This window comes from Macaca fascicularis, chromosome 15, assembly GCF_037993035.2.
Source record: "Macaca fascicularis isolate 582-1 chromosome 15, T2T-MFA8v1.1".
NCBI lineage: Eukaryota > Metazoa > Chordata > Mammalia > Primates > Cercopithecidae > Macaca > Macaca fascicularis.
In genome coordinates this window covers 123,745,115-123,771,263 of record NC_088389.1, presented here as the reverse complement: position 1 = coordinate 123,771,263, position 26,149 = coordinate 123,745,115, and the positions used below count along the sequence as shown (strand labels likewise).

Below are 26,149 nucleotides of genomic sequence, written 5' to 3'. Positions count from 1 at the left end.
CCAATACAGGTAAGGACAGAAACATTCCCCAAACCTTCACTCTCGTTCTCTGAAAAGCTAACGTCCATGGCGGCATTCGCAAGAGGCTCCCTAAGCCAATACCGGTGTGGTGAGACCAGGAGAGCAAATGCTGTCCTTGGTCCAGCCTCCTGAGAGCCAAGTACAGCCAACAGACGCTGGGAGTGAAGCACAGATCATTGCTGACTCCCCCCAGAGAACAACTAGGAACCTTACAGACTAGAATTCGTCTGCAGTTCCTGCCTTCCAAGGGCCCTCAGCTTGTAAGCTCTAAAACGCCACAACCCTTTGATCCTGGCTCGTACCAAGAAAAAACCTTGGCAGAGCTTCCACCTTAGTACCAAACAAAGACAACTGCAGTATAAGAAGCTGGGAATAATGAGACTGGCATGTGTGTAGTCACAGATACCTCACACTTGCACACAACATGCACACACACGCGCACACAACACATTCCTAACTGACCAGTAAGTCCACAGGTCCACACTTCTAAGGGATGTGCATGCACGATCAAGTGCTCACTCACACACAGGTGCGGATAAGCACAGGAGTGCACACAAACACACCCCACACGTGCATGCATGGCACACACACATGCATGGCACAGACAATACGAGGAGCTGTTCCTAAAACAGTATGTTCACTAGATCTGCACCTCCACGTGTGCAATCAAAGTCGCTATTAAAAAACTGTTCACAGGTGATTCTGATAGGCAGGTTTGGCCCAAAGAATATTATAAAATCTATTCAAGCTCTGACAGTATAATTTAAATCAATGTAAAATGTCTAGTGTATAATATCTTGTGGCTGACCTCACATACCTAACTTTGGAATAATACAAATGAAAAGCAAGACTCATGTAGCACCCATATATTCAAGTGAAGATGATCGTTTTTGTTGTTTGATTTTTGGCCATTACATCCTAAAACCGTCCTTGAAAGCACAAACTTTCCTTTAAAGCAAACAAACAAACTACATTACAGCATAAAACCAAAGAATTCCAAGGAAAGAATATTTTCTAAAATCACATTCCAATCATTGACCTCAAATAATTCTCTGTGAATCCACAGAGCAAGTCACTAGTCTATCAAAGCAGTCCAATGAGTTAATTCATTGGTCTGCATCTTCTGAAGGCTGCAGAAGTGCCTCCTAACCCAGGGTCTGCCTCTGTGGATTCAGGCCTGGGTCTAAATTGGTTCTTGTTCTCCATGCCCAAGTGCAGCTGAGCAGAACCGCTACGTATCTTCTCCACAACAAGAGGCATCTTTCTCAGAGGCGACGCGAGGCTCCAGAGTAGAGATCACACCACCAGTTTCTCATTCTCTTCCTTCCACACTTACTAGAGAGGTGGGCTTTCGGTAAAAAAAAAAAAAAAGTACGCAGACTGAAGACAAGGAGCGAAAGAAGAAAAAAAGGCCAAAAAAGTATACTATATTTCAAAATATTTCGTAACTTTAAAAATAGTTGTTAAATAGTAAAAAGTTCTTTCAGAATGAAAAGAAACACGCACTGCAATCCCTCAGCTGTGTGATCTTGACTTTTTACAGCTCAGTCACCTACTTCCTCAAAGGACTCACTTACACCTCTATGCAGCTGTGTGGCTTTTGCTCTGAATTAAAACACGATAAAATTCTTATAGGAATGGTGTTAAACTGGAACCTCTTCTTAGAACTACAGTGGGCCTTACCCCAGTCCCCATTCCTAGCCCCACCTAACAAATGTTCCTCTATTACTTGGCATATGATTCTGAAATGTTATGTTAAACAAAACAAAGAATAACAACAAAGTAAGTCTTAAAAAACAAAACAAAACAAAACAAAAAACTGGCCTGGCTCGGTGGCTCATGCCTGTAATCCAGCACTTTGGGAGGCCAAGGCGGGCGAATCACTTGAGGTCAGGAGTCCAAGATCAGCCTGACCAACATGGCGAAAGCCCGTCTCTACTAAAAATAAAAAAAATTAGCCAGGTGTGGTGGCAAGTGCCTATAACCCCAGCTACTCGGGAGGCAGAGGCTGAAAATCGCTTGAACCCAGGAGGCAGAGGCTGTAGTCAGCAGAGATCGCACCACTGCACTCTGGCCTGGGTGACACAGTGAGACTCCATCTCATAAATAAACAAATAGGCAGACATTGTATGATTTTCAAGTATTACCCAAAAAATACAGCTTTGAAAATGTTGAGTCCAAGATTAAATAAATTAATATAATCTCTACCACCTTTAGTTTTCGTCGCTTGCAAAGACACACAAGGCAAAACTTTTCAACCATTTTAAGCATGTGCAAACGGACATGTTTACTAAATCTCAATAGTCTACAGAAGATAAAAAGGTATAGAAAGGAAACTGTCATGTCACCTGTTCCCATTACACTACAGATCCAGTGTCCAGAGAGGCCGGGTGGGGCCTGGAGCACAGTGGGAGGGCGCGGCGGCTGGCCATCCTGTAGGGAGAAGAGGACCAGCAGAGCCGGGGCTGAGCCTGGACTGAGACCAGGTGCAAGGTCGGTGCCCAGGCAGGCAAAGGATGGAGGAGCAACTCCCAAGAGCTAAGAGCCCAGGGGCAGCTGATGCTGGTCCAGAGCCTGCGGTGCTGGCCAGACTCCATGGGAAGAGCCAGATGCCGGTGCCCAGAAGACAAGGCCTGGTGACAGGAGGAGGCAAAACCTGAGGGATGATGAGCTTGAAGAAGGCTAAGTGCAAGGCCCATGAGAAGTAAGATTATGAACTCAGTGAACAGGCACGTCCTGTGCAGCACGTGAAAGAATTCAGAACAGCGGGAAAAATTAAACCACGGGAGCAAATTTCAAGTCAACAGAAACAAGAACTTTCTAAGAACGAGAGCAGTTCAACAATGAAAAGGGTTGCTTTACTGACTGCTCGACTGCTCGTACAAGAACATTCTACAGCAGGGAGCTGGGCTGAACTTTATTATAAGCATTTCTCACTCTCCAAATCTCTTCCATCCCGGAATGTGGATAGTGAGAGGGTAGACATCACGAATACGGCATCATTCAAATCCACCCGGTGCCCAAGTCTCAAGTAGCAAGTTTTACCTAAATGTATTCAGTTCCTGGGTTCAATTATTCAGTTTGAACAGAATATGTGTACTGACTGAGCGAGGTTCAAGAAGGCAGAATAGAAACATTACACCTCATTAAGGCTGGTTACGGCGGCTCATGCCTACAATCCTGACACGGGGAGGCTGAGGCAGTTCAGACCGGCCCAGACAACACGTCAAGACCCTGTCTCTACACACTCACAAAAGCAACACAAAAAACAAACAAAAATCCCAAATCCCATTTAGGCACCGAAATGTGTTTTGTAAGTCTATGATGAAACAAGATAAATGAGTTTCTGACCATTTGTGGATTTTGGAAAAGCACAACCTAAAAGGAAACTCTACCAGCTCTCTATTTTGAAGTCACTGGTAAACTGAACTGACATTCCTCATTTGTTACCAAATACTGAAACGCCAATAACAAACCCAACATTAACAAACCTAAATGCATCCACTTTGGGAAGACACACGCTGCAGTCTTTTAAATCACACAATGGCTCAAAGGAGGGTGTAGGTTCTTCCAAAAGATTCGATTTTTAAGTTCAAAATAAAAATGACCTTCCAAACTGGCCACAAGATCAGGCAGCCTGTGTCACTTCCTACTTCACTCTAATTACCACGAACTCACTGAAAATGGAGTGAAAGGTCGCAGAGCAGACACTGAAAGCAAAGTCCCCAGCACCAGCAGGAGAATCCAATTTTCTACTTGGGAATCCTGGACCAGAGGCGCAAGATGAGTGGCCTTTCTACTCAAAGAGAGTAATGGCCTGACTTCCCTCTGGTGCCCTTTATTCTGTCAGCCTCCGGGGCTTAAGATCAACGTCATCTGCGTCAGCTTTAAAGATAAAAACTCATCAAGATGAACTAGGACACATCTCAAAAAGACTAAGTGCAGAATAGTAAGCCCAATACAGCATTTAATTTAAAATTAAAGCAATGTATTAATTACTGCATATGTATGAGGTGAGGAAATATAAAAACACGTTCAAGGGGGCTGTACATGACTTTCAGAAAAGCCTGATGCATCTCTTTTTTATAAAGACTGACCTCAAGCACAGGTTGCCATTTGTGTAACCTGAAGCAGGTATGCCACCACTCACTCTCCTGTTCCTTCTATTGTTTTTAACAGTTATTCATCACAACAACAACAAAACTTTAGTATAAAAATAAGAAAGGGCAAGTCTAGTAAGCAAAGCTATAGGACAAAGTGAGGATTTAATATAACTTTTTTTTTTTTTTTTGAGGCAGAGTCTCTGTCACCCAGGCTGGAGTGGCGCGATCTCCTCTCACTGCAAGCTCTGCCTCGTGGGTTCACGTCATTCTCCTGCCTCAGCCTCCCTAGTAGCTGGGTCTACAGGCGCCCGCCCCCGTGCCCGGCTAATTTTTTGTATTTTTAGTAGAGACAGGTTTCACCGTGTTAACCAGGATGGTCTCGATCTTCTGACCTCATGATCCGCCCGCCTCAGCCTCCCAAAGTGCTGGGATTACAGGCGTGAGCCACCGCGCCCGGCCTAATATAACACATTTTTAAGGAATGTCAAATTTTTAAGGTTATTAGTAAAATACAGCCATAGTATAATATTGAATACCTCGTGAAAAAAAATTTTTTTTAATCATTATAGTAGCAAAAATCTAAACACGTTCTTGACAATGACAGCAGGGACATGGCTAAGTTATACGGCACCTCCACACTGCACAGTATCAAACTACCTCTGGAGAAAATAAGAAAGTCATCCCCAGCTTCTATAATGGGCCCCGCTTACGGGTCATAGCCCCCAGGCTTGGTCAGTCCCAACCCCCGAGGCCATCCATGTCCCCTGCTGAGCCCACTCCTCCGCAGGAGGCCCCAGGGGTTCCTCTTCTGCCCAGACCACAACAGGACAGGAGGGCCACCGGGTGGGTCCAGGTGGGTCCAGCCGTCCAGCTGTCAGCCAGGCATGGCCTGGGGCAGTGTGGGCCACCGTGTGGTCTCTTTCACATTTCCATTCTTTCCGCACTAGAGGACCTGCCTCTATGCTTTGGCCCTTTTGCTAGAGCACTCAGCTGTCTCAGGCAGGTTACACTACAGACTTCTCACCAGAGCCTGCAGTGGGCTCTGTTCAGACCTCCAGGGTCTGAGTGGCATGCCACTGGGTTCCCTGGAGGCTGAACACCTTTTCTCCACAGCTTAGGATCAGTTGTCCGGCATTTAAAACCATTCTTTACATATTGTCTTTTCAGCTTCCAAGTGGGATATTTTCTCATCTTCTCCTCAGATTCTAGGGGGTATGTTACTGGAGAGAGAGCACGTGTATTTTCAAAATAACTGTTAACACTATCTATTGAGCAATGCGACACAGGGATCAGGGCTGTGGTGACACATGAAGTAGGGCTGTTTATTCTGAGGAAAAGTCAGGGGAGCAGCCGGACACACAGACCTCATGTAGCACAGGAGCCCTTCTCAGTCAGGATGGAGTGATGCCCAACAGCAAAGCAGCGGCAGGCTCCCCATGGCCAGAGCCCAGCACACCAGTCCCAGGACCAGCCCGACTTCTCCCTCAGGTTTGTCACAAGTAACTTTCGCAACATGAATTCCCTCTCCTGGGCAGGCTGCCCGAGCTGGAGGTAGCAGTGCCCACCCCAGACCACTCAGCCATCCAGGTCAGTCACTGGGCGTTGCAAGAAGGTGATCCCTCGGACACAGTCTGGTCTGGTAGAATGTGACCAGCCTTGGGGACCTGTCAGGACACAAGCTGACCACAGGTTCCTGACCAATGAAACACCCCACGGGGCCCTTCCCAAGCACCTGGCAGCTGCTACATCCAGAGGTCACTGTGCTGCTGTGACTGGGACCAGGTTGCTCTACAACATCCTGGTTGCTGAACAGCATCTGTTCTTTGCTTAGTGCTGATCAGCACCTTTTTCAACATGGTCCTATTTTGCAAATTTCTTCTCTGACACACAGCATTCTGGCTGCTCTACGTATCTGCCCTCGGTCTGCTCACTCTGTGACCTCTCCATGCTGCTTAGTGGAGGCTGGACTTTCAAAAGGCCAGGTAGCAGGAGGCTGTCTGCTATGAGAGATCAAGCTCCCCTACCTCCACTGTAAAACCACATGTGCACCAAAACCATCCCTTCTGTACCGTTAACCCATCTCTCTCAGCATTCATCATCCCCGTAACGACTTCAACCTGTTTAATTCTCCCCTGCATTTCAAAGCCCCACCCCTTTATGGAAATGACTGGAGAGAGGCCTGAGCTTGCCACCCATCCTATCCTCTTCTATGAATTTCTACACTGAGGAAGAAGGAAAGCTAAAAATGACTTTTCCTAGGATCTACTGCCTGTTGCTGAGGGCCAACCAACTGTACATACACAAGGTTTGGGAGCCCCAAATTCAGCAGAAGCCTGCCCTGAGTGGTCCTTCTGACACTCCACCTATCAGGCGGCACCCTCATCCTGCCCAGCCTCTCAGAACTCAGCGCTGCTAACAATTGTGCACAGGGTATCTCCCCTAGCCTCGCTGTGCCACTCTTTCTGTGTATCCGCCTCCTGCATCCGGCCCCAGGGGCGCCATCTCTTTATCCTCCACTTCCACCACCATGGCTCCTCTCAGCATTGCACACCAGCAAAGCTGCAACCCAGCACTCCAGCTTAGCTCCTCACTCTGGTTTCACCTGTGCATTCTAACGCCCGTTTCTCATCTCCACCGGGATCCTAGAAGGCGCCTCAACATTCGTGTCCAAAACCATCCTTCAAATCTGCTCCTCCTCCAATCATCTTTATCTCATTAATGGCATCCTCACCTGAGCTGCTCAAGCCAAAACTCTGGGAGCCATTTCCCCAGAATTCTTTTCATTGAGCTTCTATAATCAAGCATCACTATCTACTATCTACTTATTCTATCTCCCAAAAATCTGTAAAATCCACCCAGCACTCCTGCCTCCCACAGAGGAGAACCTGCCCCAGGGACTGCAACCACGCCTTGCCTCAATGCTGAAAGAGTTTCCCACTCCTTTCCCTACACCTGCCCTTAACCACCCCGATCCCCTCGGCACACTGAGGCCTGAGCAATCCAACTGCATACCTCAGCACACCACTCCCAGATTAAAACTCTTTCATGAGGACATTTCTTTAATCTGGAAAAGGTAGAGGAGACAGTGCTAAGGGTTAAGATGACAAGACATCAGACTCCCCCTTAAGATCAAGGGCTAGACAAGAACAGTCACCATCACACCTTCTATTAAAAATCGTGCCCTGGCCAGGTACGGTGGTTCACGCCTGTAATCCTAGCATTTTGGGAGGCCAAGGTGGGCAGATCATGAGGTCAGGAGTTCAAGATCAGCCTGGCTAACATGGTGAAACCCCGTCTCCACTAAAAATACAAAACTCAGCCGGGCATGGTGGCATGCGCCTGTAATCCCAGCTACTTGGGAGGCTGAGGCAGCAGAATTGCTTGAACCCGGGAGGTGGAGGTTGCAGTGAGCTGAGAATGCATTGCTGCACTCCAGCCTGGGGGACAGAGCGAGACTCCATCTTGAAAACCAAAAAAAAAAAAAAGAAGAAAAAAAAAAATCATGCCCTAAGTCACAGCTGGCTCAGAGGATCACGGAGATCAAAAAGATACTAGAGAAGACACAATCAGCCAAAGCAAGATACAAATCAACTATGAAAATTAATAAGAACTGAGCAAAGTTGTTAAGATAAAATCAACTTACAGTATTAATTTGAAAATATAATTTAAGACACACATAGAAATAGCACCCAAAAATAAATACTTAGCAATATCTTTAATGAAAGATGTTATGAATGTTTAATGAAGAAAATTCAAGTTTATGGAAAGATATTCAAGACAATTCAAATCAATAGAGAAATGTAACATTTTCTTTGGTACACTCAATAATAAAGATTTTATTCTTTCCAAATTGATCTGCAGAGTTGGTGTGATTCCAATCAAAATCTCCACAAGGATCATAAAATGTATATAAAAGTGAAAAGGATCAAGAACAGTCTCAACCTCTTGCAGAAATATTACATGGGCACATTTGCCCAACCAGACATCAAGTATTATTACAAGGCTATGGTGACTAGAATGGCGTAATTCTGTGGCACGAGGATAATCAGAAATTCAACAGAAGTGAGCCCAGAAACAGACCCACATGGAGACACTCGATATGTCAGAAGAGGACAGCGTTCTCAGTGGACAATACTAAGGTAACAGGTTCTCCACACGGTGAACAAGAAACTGAATTCCCTTACTCAAACCATAAACAAAATTCAGTGCCAGGTAGAATCAAAGGGCAAAATCATAAATAAAACTTTTAGAAGACAAAATGTTTGTCACCTCAGGCTAGGGAGGAATTCTTCCTTTACGTTTTTTCTCCTTCTCATGTAACACTTTAAAACATACACAAGAAAAAAGGGAACTGTATTATGAGCCACATGTATCTACCAACCACCTTCAAAATCAACCAGCACACGGCCTATTGTGTGTCATCTGCACTTCCACCCTTCTTTGCCCACTACTGCATTATTATGAAGCAAATCTCAGACATGACATCATCTCACCATAAATACAGGATAGGACTTAAAGGTACAAACGATAAAGGGAAAAATTCATGTATTTGACATTAAGAACTCTGATATCAAAGCACATCATGAAGACAGAAAAATGCAAGCCACAGACTGGGAGATTCTTATTTGCAGTCCATATATCTGACTAGCATCCAATATATATATTAAGTATCCCTATGAATAACCAAAAGAAAAACAACCCAACAGAAACATAAGCGAACAACATGAACAAGCATTTTACAATGGAAGAAACCCTACTGGTCCATAAACATAAAGATTCTCAACCTCATTAGTAATCAGGGAAATGCAAACTGAAACTTTTACAGGATATAGTTTCATAATCACTAGCCCCCCTCCCCCAAAAAAAAAAAAAAAACGTGGAGCAACAAGAGAGTTCTTTCACTTCTGCCAGGAGAATAAATAGGTGCATCCGTGTCCGGCAGCAGCAGAGGCTTGAGCAGAGCCCTACCCCGGAGGTTCCCTGGAATTCCACTCCTGTGCACATCAGGTCACATGAAACAAAGTTCACAAGTGCACTATCCATCATGGCAAGCAGCTGGAAACAGTCCATTTTCCATCAACAGTAGGATGGACGAATATATATTAATACAATGGAATGCTGCACGGCATTAAAAAATGAACTATGCCAACATGAATGAAACCCAATAATATAAATATTAAGAAGGCAAGTCGGAGGAGTACATGCTATATGATTTTATTTCATAACAAACAAAATGAAACTATTTCGTATCCAGACATACAGACATAAAATTATACAGAGAAGCAGAGAATAATACAAAACTGAGGGTGGTAGAGAGTCGAGGAGTGCAACCAGGGAAGACATATAAGAGGGCTAAGATATTAGTAATGTTCTAAGACTAACACATTGTAGTATGATAGTTACAAAATCATTTTTTTACAGGTAAAAATTCTTCCATGAGATTTCATGTTCTAAGACTAAAGTCTAAAATCCAAGGTGGTGCCTGGCAACTGCACTACCGTTCTCAGAATCACCTGACCACTCTCCCTGCTTTCTGTGCTTCGGCCACATTCTTCTTCCTCTTCTTCTTCACTATGTCCTCCTACCTCAGGACCTCTCACATGCCACCTCCCCTGCATGGAATACACTTCCTCCCATATTGGCACCTTGCTAGATGCCTACTGAACCCCCAAATCCCACTCGACAATAATCTAATCAATCAGAATCGTCACTTTAATCGTAGATTGATTCAATCAGGTTGATCTTCCTTAAAGTTCCTGTTCTCTTTCCTGCAGGATTCCCAGGTGTTCACTTCCCCACTATGCATTCATCTGCAGGGGCAAAGGTAACTGCTCTCTTATTTACCACACCATTCAGCACCCAGCGCACTGCCTGTCATGAAATCCACAAATCAACCAGCCCTTTACTTTAAACAAACAAACAAAAAAGGCCTTTTTTTTGGAGCAGTTTCAAGGTTACAGAAATTTTGAGCAGAGGACACACTTTGCATTGGTGTGACACATTTGTTCCAATCAATGAGGCAAACCTGGCTACGTTATGATTACCTAATGCCCACAGTTGACATTAGGGTTCACTCTTGGTGCTGTACATTTTCTGGATATGGACAGATGTACAATGCCATGTATCCACCGTTACAGTATCATACAGAATAGTTTCACTGCCCTAAAAATCTGCCTAATCATCCCTCCCTCCCCACAACCTCTGGTAACCCTTGATCTTTTTCCTGCCTCCATACTTTTGGCCTTTTCCAGAATGTCCTATAGTTGGAATCACACAGTATGTAGCCTTTTCTGGTTGGCCTCTTTCACTTAGTAATATGTGCTTATGTTCCTCTGCATCTTTTCATGGCTTGATAGCTCATTGCTTTTTAGTGCTGATTATTTCATTGCTTAGATATACCAAGCTTTATTTCCCTATCGACCTACTGAAGACATCTTGGTAGCCTCCAAGTGTTGGCTATTATGAATAAAGTTGTTTTAAATATCTGTGTGCAGGTTTCTGTGTAGATATAAGTTTTCAACTCCTTTGGGCAAACACCAACAAGCATGACTTGGAAATTTCGTAAACATCTGCGAAGCTGTCTTCCAAAGTAGCTGTACCATTTTTGCAATCCCCATTAGCAACACCACCTGTTGCTACCCATCCTCACCAGCATTTAGTGTTATTGGTGTTTTCTATGTTAACCATTCTAACAAATGTGCAATTAAAATGTGCAGTAGGAGCTCATTTACTGTCTTCACTAAGGAAGGCCAATGACACAGTGGATGCTTCTTCAGCCTCAATTTCACCTGCACACAGGATCTGTGCCCAGATTCCACATCCACAGATCTGAGGTGAGACCCTAACACTTGTGTTACTTGTTATTTTGTAAATTCCACCAATGATTTTTAAGCAACTGGTCTAACCAGGGAACTAAATATTTTGAAATCTCAACTATCACATATCTTATTCGTGTTGCATTTACATTGGTGATTTCCTGGTGAGCTATGGCAGATTTTACATGTGACAGAAAGAACAAATCACAATCATTTCCAGATACGCAGGTCCTCGCTTAGTAATTATGACATAGTGAATGCTTAAAAAATAAAATTTAAAAATGTATCTCATCACCACTTATTTTCAAAATCATCTCAAAATACATGATTTCTGGGAGACTATACTGCAAGTGTGTGTGTCTGTGTGTGTGTGTGTGTGTGTGTGTGTGTGTGTCCTCCTAAAAACTCTACACTACCCAATAACTGTTTAGAGATCTCAGGTGATTTTCTCAATATTGCAGATAGATTTACAGGCGTACAAGGAAAGGCACAGAGGATGAGTGGTGGTTCCTAAAAGCCAGGCCAACTGGTATCTAACTAGGAACATTCCTTTTTAAAAAAATATAAATTCCTAAGGCCCAATGAAGATGCTGAAAGAGCAGTTTCGAGGTGGAATCTAAAATTCCAGCCAAGTTTAGAAACCTCTGGTTAGATCAACTCGCCCCATGTTTTCCCCTATAGCCATGCTCTCTAAGCGGATCATACGATTACCCTAAAACTTCTCCAAAACTCTACACACGTTCCAATTTCTGAATGATTAATAAGACAAATTCTAATATAACAAGAAAGTGATATCCCCACATTGGTTATTCAAAATTCTGAATTATCTTCCTGTAGAATAACATAATGGACTATGGTTGGATTCTATGACAGATCACCAAACACCACTTAGGACCTATCTATTACTTATAAAAATATTTCTACGAAAAATGTATTGTGGGTTCTAACTTGGGGTGCCAAAAAGGGTCCCACCGACTCCATGTTGTTCCTTCTAGACTTTCAACTTAGGTTCCAGTCTTCATCCTGTTAGTTTCACTGGTAGGATTCCAGTAGTATGCAGGGGGAAAAAAATCAATGAGAGCTAATATAACTTATGTTTCTTCAGAGTTATCAGAAAAAAGCTAAAGTTATTTTTACAAGAATGCATTTCTGCTAGTTTCAAATTGTGTGTATGTAGCTTGAAACAAAACGTCCTTCCCAATCTTGCCTGAAGCCTCTCTCCAAGCTTGCCTCCTGCCATTCCAGACTGCATACCAGTCATCTTAAAATTCTACACTGCCCAAACTTCCTGCCTGGCTGTCATTCTGTGCCTGTACTTTTGTTAGTCCCTTCACATACAACCCGCATTTCTGCAACACCCAGAAGCATCAGGGAAAGCTGTACAGGAGGATTTAGAGGCAGTTCATGCCTACACTAAGCTGCCTGCAACTATCATCCCAAACATCCCAGACTCTACCAGTTACTTTCCTGTTCTCCGTAAGCCACCCAGTAGTGAAAATGAAAGTGAAACTAAATTCTGAGTAAACTTCATCTCTAAAATACTTACCTAAAATCTTAATAATTTGATAAGAACACAAAAGCACTTGGCAGAACATATTTTTAAGATATTCAAACTTAACTCACCTTGCCTATTCAAAACATCTTCATGATTGTTATCATGAGCCCAGATCAATGCCAAATGTTAAGTGTGCTGCCTTTCTCCATACTTATCTTCCTAATTGTCTCCCAAGCAGATTTTCTAGTCCCAAGTACACTCTACGGACTTTCTAAACCACACCTGCCATACAGATTGTCCCACAGGAGCACAATGTCAGCGAAACACAGGAGGCTGCCAGCCCCACCTCTGAGCGCTCCTTTCAGGCTCCTCACTGCTCATTCTAATGCCCAGTCATTCCGTGCCTGTTGAAGGCATTCTGCCAACGAGAAGAATAATGACAGTATCTACTATCAGACGGTATCTGTTATTCTCATAGGCAGAATGATCTAAAAGGGCATTGAATGATTGAACAAGTACTTCACTAAAGCACTTTACATATTCCTTCTCTTTTAATATTCACATAAAGACCCCATTCTAATAAAATAGGGAGCCCAAGGTCAGGAGGCAGTAGGCCACAGGTGGCAACGTTCATGCTCCCCATCATCGCCACAAGCAATTATTAGACATCTTCTGTATGCAGGGTATACAGCAGACACACCACGATCTGGTCCCATAATGCCTCATCCTAACTGATGAAACGGCATACAGCTAGTCTCCCTCCTGCCGATGCTCTGTGCCCCCTTTTCCAAAACTAATCCTAAAACACATCTCATCACTTTACTCTCTTGATTTAAAAACCAAGTGGATCAATTCATTCAGTCAAATATTTACCCACTGGGGATAAGCAAAATAAAGGTGACTAATAGGCCCTCATTACCCCAGACTTCACATTGTGGGGAGTGACGGGGGAAGGGGTGGTGGTGGTGAAAAGGAGAAGCCAAGGAGTGTGCAGAGATTTAAAGCCAGGCAGACCTTGGAGAACATGACAGCCTGGATCTCACAAATCAGAAGGGCACAAACACAAGCCGATCAGAAAAAGGAGCCCTCCAGGCACAAAAGCTGGCCCAGAGGCCCAGGGCAGAAGCTACCTCAGTTCATGCAAGGCAAGAAAGGCGGCTGCACTCAGGAGTGAGGAGCCAGCAGTCTCAGATCACGGGGAGGAAGCAAGGTAAGCAGTTGGGAATTTATTCCAAGTCTGATGGAAAGCCAGTGGGGAATTCTAAGCATGGGAGTAGCACAGTCCAATTGCCATTTTTAAACATTACTTTGGCTGTTGGGAAGAAAATGGATTGCAGGGGAGCGAGAGAGCAGCCAAGAGCCCCACCGGGAGGCTGCTGCCATTTACTGACCTCCCAGTGGAGAGGCCAGGGCCAAGCAGCCCTGGCCTCCACCCATGCCCATCTCCAAGTTACAAGCCGTACCTCCTTTATTACAGGGCATCAGCACAGGCCACGTTTCCCTGTCTACCACCCAGCCACATACATAGGCAGCCAAAGCCAGTGCCATGCCTCTGATCTCCAATGCCCAGATCTCCAATAGCACACAGCAGACACCATGCTTGAATAAATGAAAGGTGCAGCTCCTAAGGCCACTTTCAATGTTGGAATTAGTCTTCTCAAATAAACAAAAAGTCTCCTTCCAGTAAAAGTCTCTTGTACATGCATTCATTCTTTTGTTAACTTATATGAAGCGAACAACACAATTTAAACGAGAGTTGGGGTCTATTCCTCATACTTCTACTTACGATTTAGTGCTTTATAACCTCCACAAGATGGTCATTATGAAGCAGGCTTCAGGCTAACAGCTTATAAATATTTTTTTTCCCAATTTCAAATCTCTGAATTAACTTTTGATCTTCCACAGGCCGAACGTGGTAGCTCATGCCTGTAATCCAGCATTTTGGGAGGCTGAGATGGGCAGATCACTTGAGGCTAGGAGTTCGAGATCAGCCTGGCCAACATGGTGAAACCTCATCTCTACTAAAAACACAAAAATTAGCTGGGCATGGTGGCGCATGCCTGTAATCTCAGCTACTCAGGAGGTTGGGGCACAAATATCACTTGAGCCTGGGAGGCAGAGGTTGCAGTGAACCGAGATTACACTACTGCACTCCTGGGAGTAGTGTGGGCGACAGTGCAAGACTCTGCTCAACAACAAAAAAGAATTAAAAAAAAAAAAAAGGTCGGGCGTGGTGGCTCACACCTGCAATCCCAGCACTTTGGGAGGCCAAGGCGGGCAGATCACGAGGTCAGGAGATCAAGACTATCCTGGCTAACATGGTGAAACCCCGTCTCTACTAAAAACACAAAAAATTAGCTGGGCGAGGTGGCAGCGCCTGTAGTCCCAGCTACTCAGGAGGCTGAGGCAGGAGAGTGGCGTGAACCCGGGAGGCGGAGCTTTGCAGTGAGCCGAGATTGCGCCACTGCACTCCAGCCTGGGCAACAAAGCGAGACTCTGTCTCAAAAAAAAAAAAAAAAAAAAAAAGGCAGAGGTCAAGAAAAGAGAAACTACAAATATACTGCATTTATGAAGTCACTTGCAGTTGTGGAGGCTCTTCTATGTCCTCAGGCAATTCTGTATTTAGAAGCAGATATCTCAGAGCTGCCAAGACATCAACATCCCCTCGACCTGCTGCCTCATCTGCACGATGCCCTCTGATTCTGATTCTTCTTCATCCTACGAAGGCTGTTAAGTTCTCTTCCTCCTCAATGTTTTCAGGGATTGCTACTGAGTCTGCCCAGGAACCTTGGCTATACTTACTGGCATAACTACAGAAAATCATGTTTCAGAAACATAAACCTACAAGACTATATGGTGAATATTTAAACCTATTTGGATTATCACATGGTCAATATTGATCACAGGCTTTTATTTACTTACCTAAGTAATGTGGTGGATGAAATGACATAGGCTTACTAGTCGCTGAATAATATCCAATTGCTCTCTTAAATCGAATAACTTTGTCATCTGTTCTAGACTGAAATAAAGGCAGGAAAACCTTCATAAATGAGTGTGCCACTGGTCATGTGTATCACAATGTTTTTATAATTCAGCACATGTATAATATTCTGCAGCTTTTCAAGAGAAGAATTTAGAATGACGTTAAAACTTTCAGGGAAAATCCAGAGATTATTACAAAAGAATCAAACCAAATGTGAACTCTTTTAAAGCAATGTAGTTATAAGAGCAGAACTCCAACGTGGTAGTCAGGGCCCTGGGTTCTAGCTCTAGGACTTCTCTGACTTCCACTCTGCTCGGTCTCTGGTCCTGCCCGGAGACGAATCTCAAGCCATCTGCACCAAGGGAACGGACGGCAGTGACAGACTGGGGATGTGCCTACCCAGGGTTTCAGCTTTTTTTTTTTTTTTTGAGACGGAGTTTCACTCTTTCACCCAGGCTGGAGGGCAGTGGCGTGATCTCCGCTCACTGCAGCCTCTGCCTTCCGGTTTCAAGCGATTCTCCTGGCTCAGCATCCGAAGTAGCTGGCATTACAGGCGCCTGCCACCACGCCTGGCTAATTTTTGTATTTTTAGTAGAGACAGGGTTTCACCACGTTGGCTAGGCTGGTCTCAAACTCCTGACCTGGTGATCCGCCCGCCTCGGCCTCCTAGAGTGTTGGGATTACAGGCGTGAGCCACCGTGCCTGGCCAGATTTCAGCTCTCCAGAGACAAGGCAGTAGTTTCACAGAGCCTTGCCTATTCTACTGATGCCAACTTGTTGGCATACCTACTTCCCCAAAAAAGAAGAAAATCCCTGACCATCACCTGAAGAAAACAGACAAATCAGAGATTTATAATGCCATATGACTGACTTGATACAGTCCATATTCTGAAAACTCTGAAATACAGATTCTATTAAGCTCGAGAACTTATGAGCAGCAGACCTCACCAACCGTCTAACTGAATCTCCCTCCTTCTATTCAGGCTGGAAAAGCTGGGTGAAGCAGCTGAGACTTCCTGGCTGGCAGGGACCATGACCAGGCTACCTCAGCCTCGGCCTTGCGACCTGCAGCTTTCTTCCAGTGGCCTGAGCAAGAGCTCTCAGACCCATCCAGTCAGCTTGCACCCACAAGTCCCCTTCTTCCAAACCTGGCCACACTACTATGCAAAGTCGTATCCCATGAATCTGTTTTTTGTTTTTTTTTTTTACCTGTGAATGCTGGAAAACATCTTTAGCTATGGCATCCAAGTCAGAGGTGTCCTGAATGTTGCGTACATAATCAGCAACGGCTTTGATCACTACGTCGCAAGGTGGCAAGACCAGCTGGTGGGCCCGGACCTGAGAAAACAAACGCAGGTGTCAACAGTGGATGGTGAGCAACCAGAACCAGGCTAATCTGAATGCAGGAGCCAGAAATTCCAACAAGGAGCTACTATCTAAGATCTTATCAGCGCCTGATGATTGTCCACCTGTGAGATCTTGGCCCTAAGACTTCCCTGAGCGGTTCACATTTTGAAGCTCAAGAACGAGATTTTCCTTTCAGTGGATGAAATACAACTCAGCTGCTTAAACTGTGTTGGGTGAAAAGAGCATCTGACAGCCTTCCACCACTTCTGAGAAGTCCAAGACTTGTTTGCAATTAATTCCAAGCCCAGGACCTACATCCATAACAAGTGAAGCACAAAGCAGCCCAGAAAGAAGGCTTGGAGCCACCATTCACTCCCTTTCTTTCAACACCAACCAGTAAAGATGAAGGCCTGCACCAGTAGGACCTTTAGATTACAGCCCAGGACTCCCTGAAACTGTAAGCATAAATGCAGTTACCAAGTTCTTGAATCCACCTTCAAAGGCCAACTTCAGCTCCAACTGGAGAAAAATGGTATCACTACCTGTTGAGGGGCATGTTTGAGGAAAGTGACAAAGAATATCAAATAAAGTGTAGGAACATCTCATTAGCCAAACACAGCTGATACCAGAAAAACATAAGTTAACAGGTTGAAAAGAAGACTAACCACATAATAAGAGCTTTGTGGTAGGCAGGACAATGACCTCCCAAAGCTGTCCACATCCTCCTCTCCAGAACCTGTGAATATGCTGCATTACGTGGCAAAATTCAATGAAGGCTGCCAGTCAGCTGATCTCCAAATAAGAATCCTATCCTGGATTATTCAGACAAGCCCAAGGAAATCACAGGGTCCTCAAAATTTGGAGAAAGGAGGCAGTGATGCAGCATGACAGGGCCTCAGATACTCGAGGCTGGACAGGTCAGGATCCTCCCGAGAGCCTGCAGAGGGACCAGCCCTTGTATGTCAATATACAAGGGAATGAATGTTGTCTTCATGTCTGCTGACACAACATTCATTCCTCATCCCATAATGGATCAAGGAGTAATTTTGACACTCAAGTCTTATTATTAAAGAAATACATTTCATCAGGCTAGAACTGCCATAGAAAATGACTCCTCTGATGCATCTGGGCTAAGTATATTGAAAACCTTCCGGACAGAATTCACTACTCTAGATGCCATTAAGACCATTCATGATTCATGGGAGGAGGTCAAAACATCAACCTTAACAGGAGCTTGGAAGACTCGCTTGATTCCAACTCTCGTGAATGGCTTTGAGGGGGTTCAAGACTTCAGTGGAGGAAGTCACTGCAGATGTGGTGGAAATCGCAAGAGAACCAGAATTAGAAGTGGAGCCTGAAGATGTGACCAAATTGCTGCAACTTCATGATAAATCCTGAATAAATGAGGAAATACTTGTTATGGACAAGCAAAGAAAGCAGCTTTTTGAGATGGAATCTACTCCTGGTGAAGATGCTGTCAAAGATGTCAAAATAAAAGCAAAGGATTTAGAATAGGACATAAGCTTAGTTGATAAAGCAGTGGCAGGGTTTGAGATTAACTCCAACTTCATAAAACATTTCTACTGTAGGTAAACTGCTATCAAATAGCATCGTAGGCTACAGAGAAATCTTTCATAAAAGGAAGAGTGAACTGATGTGACAAACTTGAATGTTGTCCAGTTTCCTGAAACTGCCACAGCCACCCCAACCTCCAGCAACCACCACCCTTATCAGTCAGCAGCCATTAGCAAGACCCTCCGCCAGCAAAATGATTCCAACTCACTGTAGACTCAAGAGATCATGGCATTTTTTTTACACTAAAGTATTTTTTTTTTTTTTAAAGAAGGCAAGGTCAGTATTTTATTTATTTTATTTTATTAATTAATTTATTTTTGAGACAGAGTCTCACTCTGCCACCCAGGCTGGAGTGCAGTGGCGTGGTCTCAGCTCACTATAAGCTCTGCCTCCTGGGTTCACACCATTCTCCTGCCTCAGCCTCCTGAGTAGCTGGGACTACAGGCACCAGCCCCCACGCCTGGCTCATTTTTTGTATTTTTAATAGAGACGGGGTTTCACTGTGTTAGGCAGGATGGTCTCGATCTCCTGACCTTGTGATCTGCCTGCCTTGGCCTCCCAAAGTGCTGGGATTACAGGCGTGAGCCACTGCACCCGGCCCACTAAAGTATTTTTGATTAAGGGATGTACCTTGTGTTTCAGACGTAATGTCATTACACACCTAATAAACTACAGTACTGTGTAAACATTTCTATTATATGTACTGGGAAACCTAAAATTGACATGACTTCTCTGTCATTCCCCTCCAGGCCCCTGCTCTCCAAGGCTCCATGTATGTGAGGAGGTGGCTGCAGAACAGCAGAGTCCCCTTTGGTAAGTGCCTTTGCCTTTCCAAGTCTCTGTGAGTGAGAAATGCACAAAACAGGGACATGTTCCAGTGAGTCATAACGGTGTATTAGGTTACTATTATTTTGTTGTTGTTGAGGATCACGATGATATATTAGCTAACATATCTTAGCTAGACACTCTTTTAGGCGTTTTATGTATAGTACTATATTAATTCTCACACATCTGTCATGGCAGCCCTTGTTTATGTTAGCGATAGTACCCTCCACAGGGTTCCGAGGGGTCAGTTGTGGCCCACAGGCCACTAGCAAGTGGAGACAGAGCCCTTGGCAGCCACGGAGGGCCTGCCGCCCACCACACAATGGCTACTCAGCTGCTGCTGGGCCCCCTGTAGGCAGCAGTACTAGTGATGTACAGAATCCTGGAACTAGTGCCAGTGAATCTATGGAAACCTTGCGTGATCTGGGCATGCACTGCTGTGGTGGCCTTCACATTCATGACCCACAGTGGGAAGAAAAGAAGAGTCGGCTCAAAGGTATTCAGCCCAGGGTGAGGTCCACAGAACGGCCAGATCCAAGATGCGGCTAGCACCCCAAGCTGGTGGTGGCCTAATGTTGCCCGCGCCAGAGGCCAGTCCTCGATCACTCCAAACCCCCTGCTTGAAAGTTCCAAATGAAACAAGCAGGTCTTCCTACCAGGACCTAGGTGAGCTTCTGAAAGAGCACAGACAAGCAGGCCTCCTGGATTTCCCCAAGTGACTGAACAAAGCAGGTCCCACATGCTTCACAGCACGATGGAGAAGATCTTCTGGGGCAAAGCACAGATGATCTGAATGACAGCACTGACCACTGGCAACCTGCAGAGCTGCCCGACCAAGAAATTGTGAGATGGAAGCAATGCTTGCAGACAAGAAGGGGAAGATGAAAAGGCCGGAGCAAGCACAGACAACGATGGAACAAGCCATGAATGCTGGAGTGAGGTGAATGACCTCCCTATCTCACACCTCTCCAAGCATCCTGCATCTGCTGGAAAGCAGTAGAGACCACGTGAAAGATGGAGACTTGGAAATGGAGGGGAACAGGGAAGCAGGATATGGTGGTCCGCTAGCATCCCGGTTACAAGTTCCTCCAAAGAATGTGGATGGTGATGCTGACTTAGGTGCATCCTTCAAATGTCCTGAAGGAAAGACTGGAGCAACAGATAAGCAACTGTGGGAAGAATTCCAAAGGAGTAAAGAACGCACAGCACAAATCCAAAGTCTGATGGGTGAGCAGGCCTCTCTGCAGGGCACAAGGGCACAGCTGGGGAAGGAGCTCGCAAAGCTGCAGCTGAAGCTTCCTGCTCTGCCTGAACTGCACTGAGAACCCATGATGGGGCCTCAGTAGGAGTTCACGCAGGAGGACACCTACTGCCTGGACCTCGAGCAGAGACCTCGCAAGGTGCACTAGTACTTAAACTGCATGTGTCAGACCTGTAACCACTAGGAATTGGAGGAAGACACTTCTAGTTTTCAGAGGGAGATCCTCTTCCATAAGAAAGGGCCCAGGAAGACTGGATGGCTGCCGGACCCACTGACAGCCCGCTCCAGGAGTTCCAGGAAGAAAATGACCACTTCGGACAGAAGCTGGCTGACTGTGAACCCAAGTTTCAGCCTTTCCCAAATGGCCCTTTGGCTGCTGGGACTCTGCCCAAAACCCACAGGGCCTGAAAGCCCCCGGGGGACAGTGGGCCCCCAGGAGGGAGGCAGGTCACCATGTGAGGGCTTGGGTACAGAGCACCTGCCTGTTATCTCCCTGTAGTTGGGTCCTGGACACTCACAGACTCGGCAGAACATCAGCCGGTGCTGCTCCCTTTAGAGCACATTTGGGTACTCTCTTGTTAGTTTAGCTACCGTTCAAGAGTTGATGCTGAAACTGCCCTCATTCAACTTTGATAGATAGCATTAGGATTGTAAGGTACTGTTTATCAAATGAAGATTGTTTAATACAATTCTTACAAATACATTGATTCCACATCTTTGGGCCCTCCAAAATTATATAGAATAAGTATCATATTTTCATTTAGAGAAAGGGTCCCTCTTAACCTCAACATCATTGTGTTTGATATGGATGGGAAGGTTTAAAACAGAGTTGTTATTAGAAAATAGTACATTAAATCGGCTGGAATAAACTTTGGTTTGAACACAATGCCAAAATACACTCAAAAACAAGACCATACCACTCAAAGATCATATTTTTAATAGTTTGGTCCTAACCTTTGTGGTTTAATTTAGGGAGGTGGACATTTTGCCACCATTGCTTCTTATTTTGCAACAGGCACCAGCACCCGGAGAGCCTGGGCCTTGCATAGCAAACGAGTCAGCCTCCCGGGCCAGAGCAGGCGGGAACAGCAACAGGCTTTCCCCAGAAGTAAAGAAGTTCACAGAGAAGGGTACAGGGCCTCCTGTCTCCCAGGGGCATGTGCAGCCCATGACGATGGCTTACACCCATGACACCACAAGTAATTGGGCAGCCCTGCTTCACTCCCATCCCACTTCAAAAGAAAACAACAGAAACCGCTGCTTTTGTTCCTGTGGACATCCTTGTCATCACTATCCCCAGCCCTACAACATGCAGCTAAAAGATCCTTGAAGTAAACAGGTGCCATAATTAAAGTGTCCCCTAAATCCTTCTGAGCAGCTCAATAACATCAAACATGCTACCTCTGGTTTAACGCCGAAAACACTGGCCCTTTATAATTTGCTGACCATGCAGCTACCTTCCCCACCAGCCACCCTCCACCACCTGACTCCGCAGGCAGCCCCGAGCCTGTGCAGAGACAAGCTTGCTTCCCTCCTGGATGGCTCCTAATCTAGCCTTCTAAAGCCAATCCAGGATGAGCTCCCTGACGTCGTCTTTAATCCTTAGGGTCAGGACCTGGTGTGCATTCGCTACCCAGGTGCAGGAGCAGTCAGAGGTGCTGTCCTGAGGGCCTGGTCACATCAACAAATCCCACCCCTGCCACATGAGAAAGTGGCTGGAGACAGAAATGCAACACCAGAGGGACATATGGATGGACTTTACATGAGACATTTTAAATTGAAGAAGACGGATAGATTGGAAAGTTGGACATATGTCTTTATTTAAATATACCAGGGAATCTTGGTACTAAAAGGTATTCTAGGATAAATCCTTTAGAAACTTGTTAAATGTTTTAACACGATAAAAGCATATATGTATGAGAAGTTAATTTCTATGCTATCTATCTACATAACCCTATACATATACACACACACACACCCCCACACACACAGCCCTGTATAAACACCACACACATGAAGGTAGTTATCAATATACTTCCAACTGGGAAAAAACACATCAAGACTTGTTCGTCCATGAAAAGCGTCATCAGCAGTGTTGCTAACTTTCCCTGAGATTCTAAAATAGCACGTGGTTCATCTCATCACAGCAGTAACTACACAGGAGGGTTACAGTAATGTGTCCTTGCCTATTCATAAAAACAAAATTAACACTCAAACTAAACAAGTGAAGTGTCTGCTGCTTAGAGACAGCGTATAAAATATTGTAATTAATGTCCCATTTATTTCCTCCTCAGCTTTCTTTAATCAGTTTTTTAAATCTTAGCCCAAATACTTAACATTAAAAATAAAAAACAAAAGTCAAATAAATTGTGACATATCTAGAGCTAGAACCATATGTACATTCTATCTCTAAGGAGAGTAAGTAAACTTAATTAACAAGCAAATGCTTATGATCAATTGCTTTTTTCATGTCACTGCGTAGCAATTTCACCAATTGTGACTGAAATTTTGCCTGCTTTGTAGGTCAAGAAAATAATTTAGGACTGGGAAAGACCTCTGAAAGATTCAGCTTACCCCTTTGCTTCCAGGCAGAATCATTAAATAATAGATACTGTTTGGGTAGAAATTGATGATTGTCTCTATGCAAAAATATCCTCTTATGTGAAAGATTTTCACTTTTAGCTCATCTTTCCCCAAATCTCCTCATCATTTCCTACTGAAAAACGTGTTCTGCAGTCATCATTGACAGATGGATATAGCATGCAGGGCTTTGCTGAATGCAGAATGCCACCAAACCTGACCCAGACAAGCACGCCGCAGGGCTATCTCCCTGACATGTCACAATCCATGAGCGGTGGCACCCCGTTGTCCCCTATGACAATCTCTAGTCCTCTGGCCACTCTTGACAACCTTTGTTTTGTTTTTGCTTTTTTTGAAAAAAAAAAAAAAACCTCCAGGAGGCTGCAATCTTGGAGCTGGGTCAGTGGTGTGGACACCTGCCTGGCCACACTACTGGGCCTGTTTCCCAAATGGGTGGTGCTGGGAGCACTGGCTGGACTTCTGCTACAGCCACGCAGGGTGAGCCTTTGGCCTCATCTCCAAGCAGCTTGACACCCCCAGGCGTAACTTTCAGAACAAGCAGTAGGTGTTCTCACCGATCTATCTACCAGGCCTGTATTACGGGTGAAGAGTGGAGGCTGGCACCCATACTACATACTACAACAACAAAAAAGTCCATGGAAACCCTGTCAGGCACGTCCTCAAAGGGGACTTCAATGGGAAGCCCTCACTGAAGCTGCATGGTGGCTACTCCAGACAGAAAAGATCTTTGACGCTTTAGAGTCACCGATTTCAGTGAATTATTTCAGGCACTCAAGGGGCACCTTAAGGAAGCTAAGAAACAACTACACTATAACGACGTTTGAAATCCAAAGAAAACAATCTCTTCCTGGTTTCTGAAATAAAATAAGAAATAATTTAGCCCCTCTTAAAGAAGCATTTATTTATTTATTCATTGTTTTCTAATATTTCACTGCTTAAAAATCTGCAATCTCACTCTTGGTTATATCTTTAAACTCAAACCTTTTTTCTACAGCTGTGAATTCGTTTAAATGAACTTACCTTGTAATATTCCAACTGCTAAATCAAACCCAACATGCCACAGTACTCAAAGGATTCAATAAAATCCAGTATTCCTTTTCATGTAATATGTTGATTGAAAAGTCTTTCAAAGCTCTCTAACATGTACCACTAGACAGGACCATCTGACAGGGTCTAACCTAATCTCTAAAATCCACTCGGTCATATTCCTGTGGGATGTATAAGCTAATTAAATATACCATACAAAACTATGATTAAATGATTTTGAGACTGTTGGTGCCACTGCTCCCAAAGTGTCTCTTGGCTGCTCATTTAAAATGCAAATGAATATAAATGCAAGTTTCACAAAGTATCATTGCTGAAGCAGAACTGATCCACTTCATTACCAAGTGGAAAACGGTGAAGGGCAAGTACTCTGCATTTTGGCAATTTCAAGGAAGGGAAACGGAAGCTCGATTTGGCCAATATTCATTCATGGGTGACGCCTGTGCTAGAAAAAAGGAACACAGAACAACCCTTCAAATTTCCTGACTTCGAGAAGCTCACATTCTTCTTGGCGACAAAACGTTGCCCCAGTCTCTCAGGGAGCCCCCGAGAGGACACAGTGGAGCACAGGTCCGGGGGCTGAGGACGCAGAAATGCTTCCTTGGTCATCCAAGGTGGGTGAAGCTCAAAGTGTGGTCCCCAAGAAACTGTCACCACCACAGTCCTTGGCCCCAGCAGTCTGTGCTTTTGACCAAGCCCTCCAAGCTATGGAATCACCAAATGCACCCTGCAGGCCCACGGTTTTCTACTATAACAGTCAAGGGAAAGGAAAACACGTAGACCCTAGAATTGTCAGATACCACTAATAGTCATGCCTTCAAAATTCGTGAAATGTTATGACATATATCAGTATTCTGTACACATTTGCCTAAAAAAAGATTTGAAAGGCTGTTAAAATGCAATTAATCACAAATAATGTTAAGTGTGATCATCACTCCAAAGATGGAAACTGCTATGCACGTATACTGAAGTATCTAAAGGTTTTAAACTGAACAAAGAAAAGTGGTTCATTCCACTTTATAGGCCTGGAGCCTAGGATGAAAAGGCAGGTAGGCCAGAGGTGGCTTCAGCTGCCCTGCTGGAACCTGGGCTCCATCGTGCAGTGACAGGATCTCTTTACAAAAAGCTGCCACCAGTCCAAGGAGGAAACTGTCGTGTACTGTGGTCACCTTCCCTTCTTGGGGGAATACCTGTCATGTATTCTAATAGTTTCGAAGGCTGTGCACCCAGGCCGTGCCCTAAGGATGCATACTCGATATAATCCTCACAACTCTATGAGTAGCCACTGTTAACGTCCCCATCTTATAGAGGAGCTTACTAAGTACCCACCACAGCCAACCAGGTGAGTGGCTGAGTGGACTCTACACACTTAGCCACAGCACTGTGGTCTTTTTATCTTCCATTCGAAATTGCGCCTTTTTTTAAGTGTTGAAATGTGCTTATTTAATGAAAAGATGGTAGACGGTGAATTCCTTTTTCTTCCAATATTCTTACTTAGAAAAATTAAGAGTTGGCAACACAACAGTAGTCTTCCAACTTTTTTTTTTTAACAGATACGTGGAATTCAAATCACTGCTACAGATGAAGAGAGTGACTGAGAAATTCTAAACAGGGGAATGATGAGATCAGACCTGAATTTAAACAGATCATTTTGTGAGCCATGTGGAAGACGGACAGCCGAGGAAAAGATCAGCAAAAGGGAGGCTCCATGGCTCCCGCATGAATCCCAGCAAGCAGTGGCTGAAACAGAAGCAAGGAGAGGATGTGGCAATTCAGGAAATATCAGAGCAGATGTAGGAAGGGGAAGAATCAAAGATGACTCCCAAGTTCTACCATGGATGACTGGCAGGGTCACTGGTGGCACTAGGTGGCAAGTACAACACAGGAGGACAAGCCAAGTTAGAGAAGATGAAGACATTTGTAGATCAGAAATGCCAAATCTGACGTGCAGGTGCACATCCAAGTAGAGAGGACAGGGTGGAGAGCTCGGTGAAGGGGACTTGTCTGGAGAAATACATTTCAGGGTAGCTGAGACTTCAGCACAGATCTGCCAGGAGAGTGTGAGAATCACAGTACAGA

The 26,149-nt window shown here is 44.6% G+C and overlaps 1 protein-coding gene across 11 annotated transcripts in view; it reads right to left on the bottom strand.

Annotated features, from left to right (window-relative positions):
• The window catches only part of FAM120A (family with sequence similarity 120 member A), a 114,922-nt gene that overhangs the window by 51,758 nt on the left and 37,015 nt on the right, over positions 1 to 26,149 (bottom strand). For all 11 annotated transcript variants that reach the window (XR_012424916.1, XR_012424914.1, XR_012424915.1 and 8 more), the window contains 2 exons: positions 16,627 to 16,755; positions 15,357 to 15,453 (listed from right to left, as the gene is read on the bottom strand). Coding sequence is in view for 6 of the 11 variants with exons in the window: in XM_005582268.5 (XP_005582325.4) it covers positions 15,357 to 15,453; positions 16,627 to 16,755 (226 nt within the window). In the remaining 5 variants the exon portion in view is untranslated. The remainder of the gene's footprint in view (positions 1 to 15,356; positions 15,454 to 16,626; positions 16,756 to 26,149) is intronic.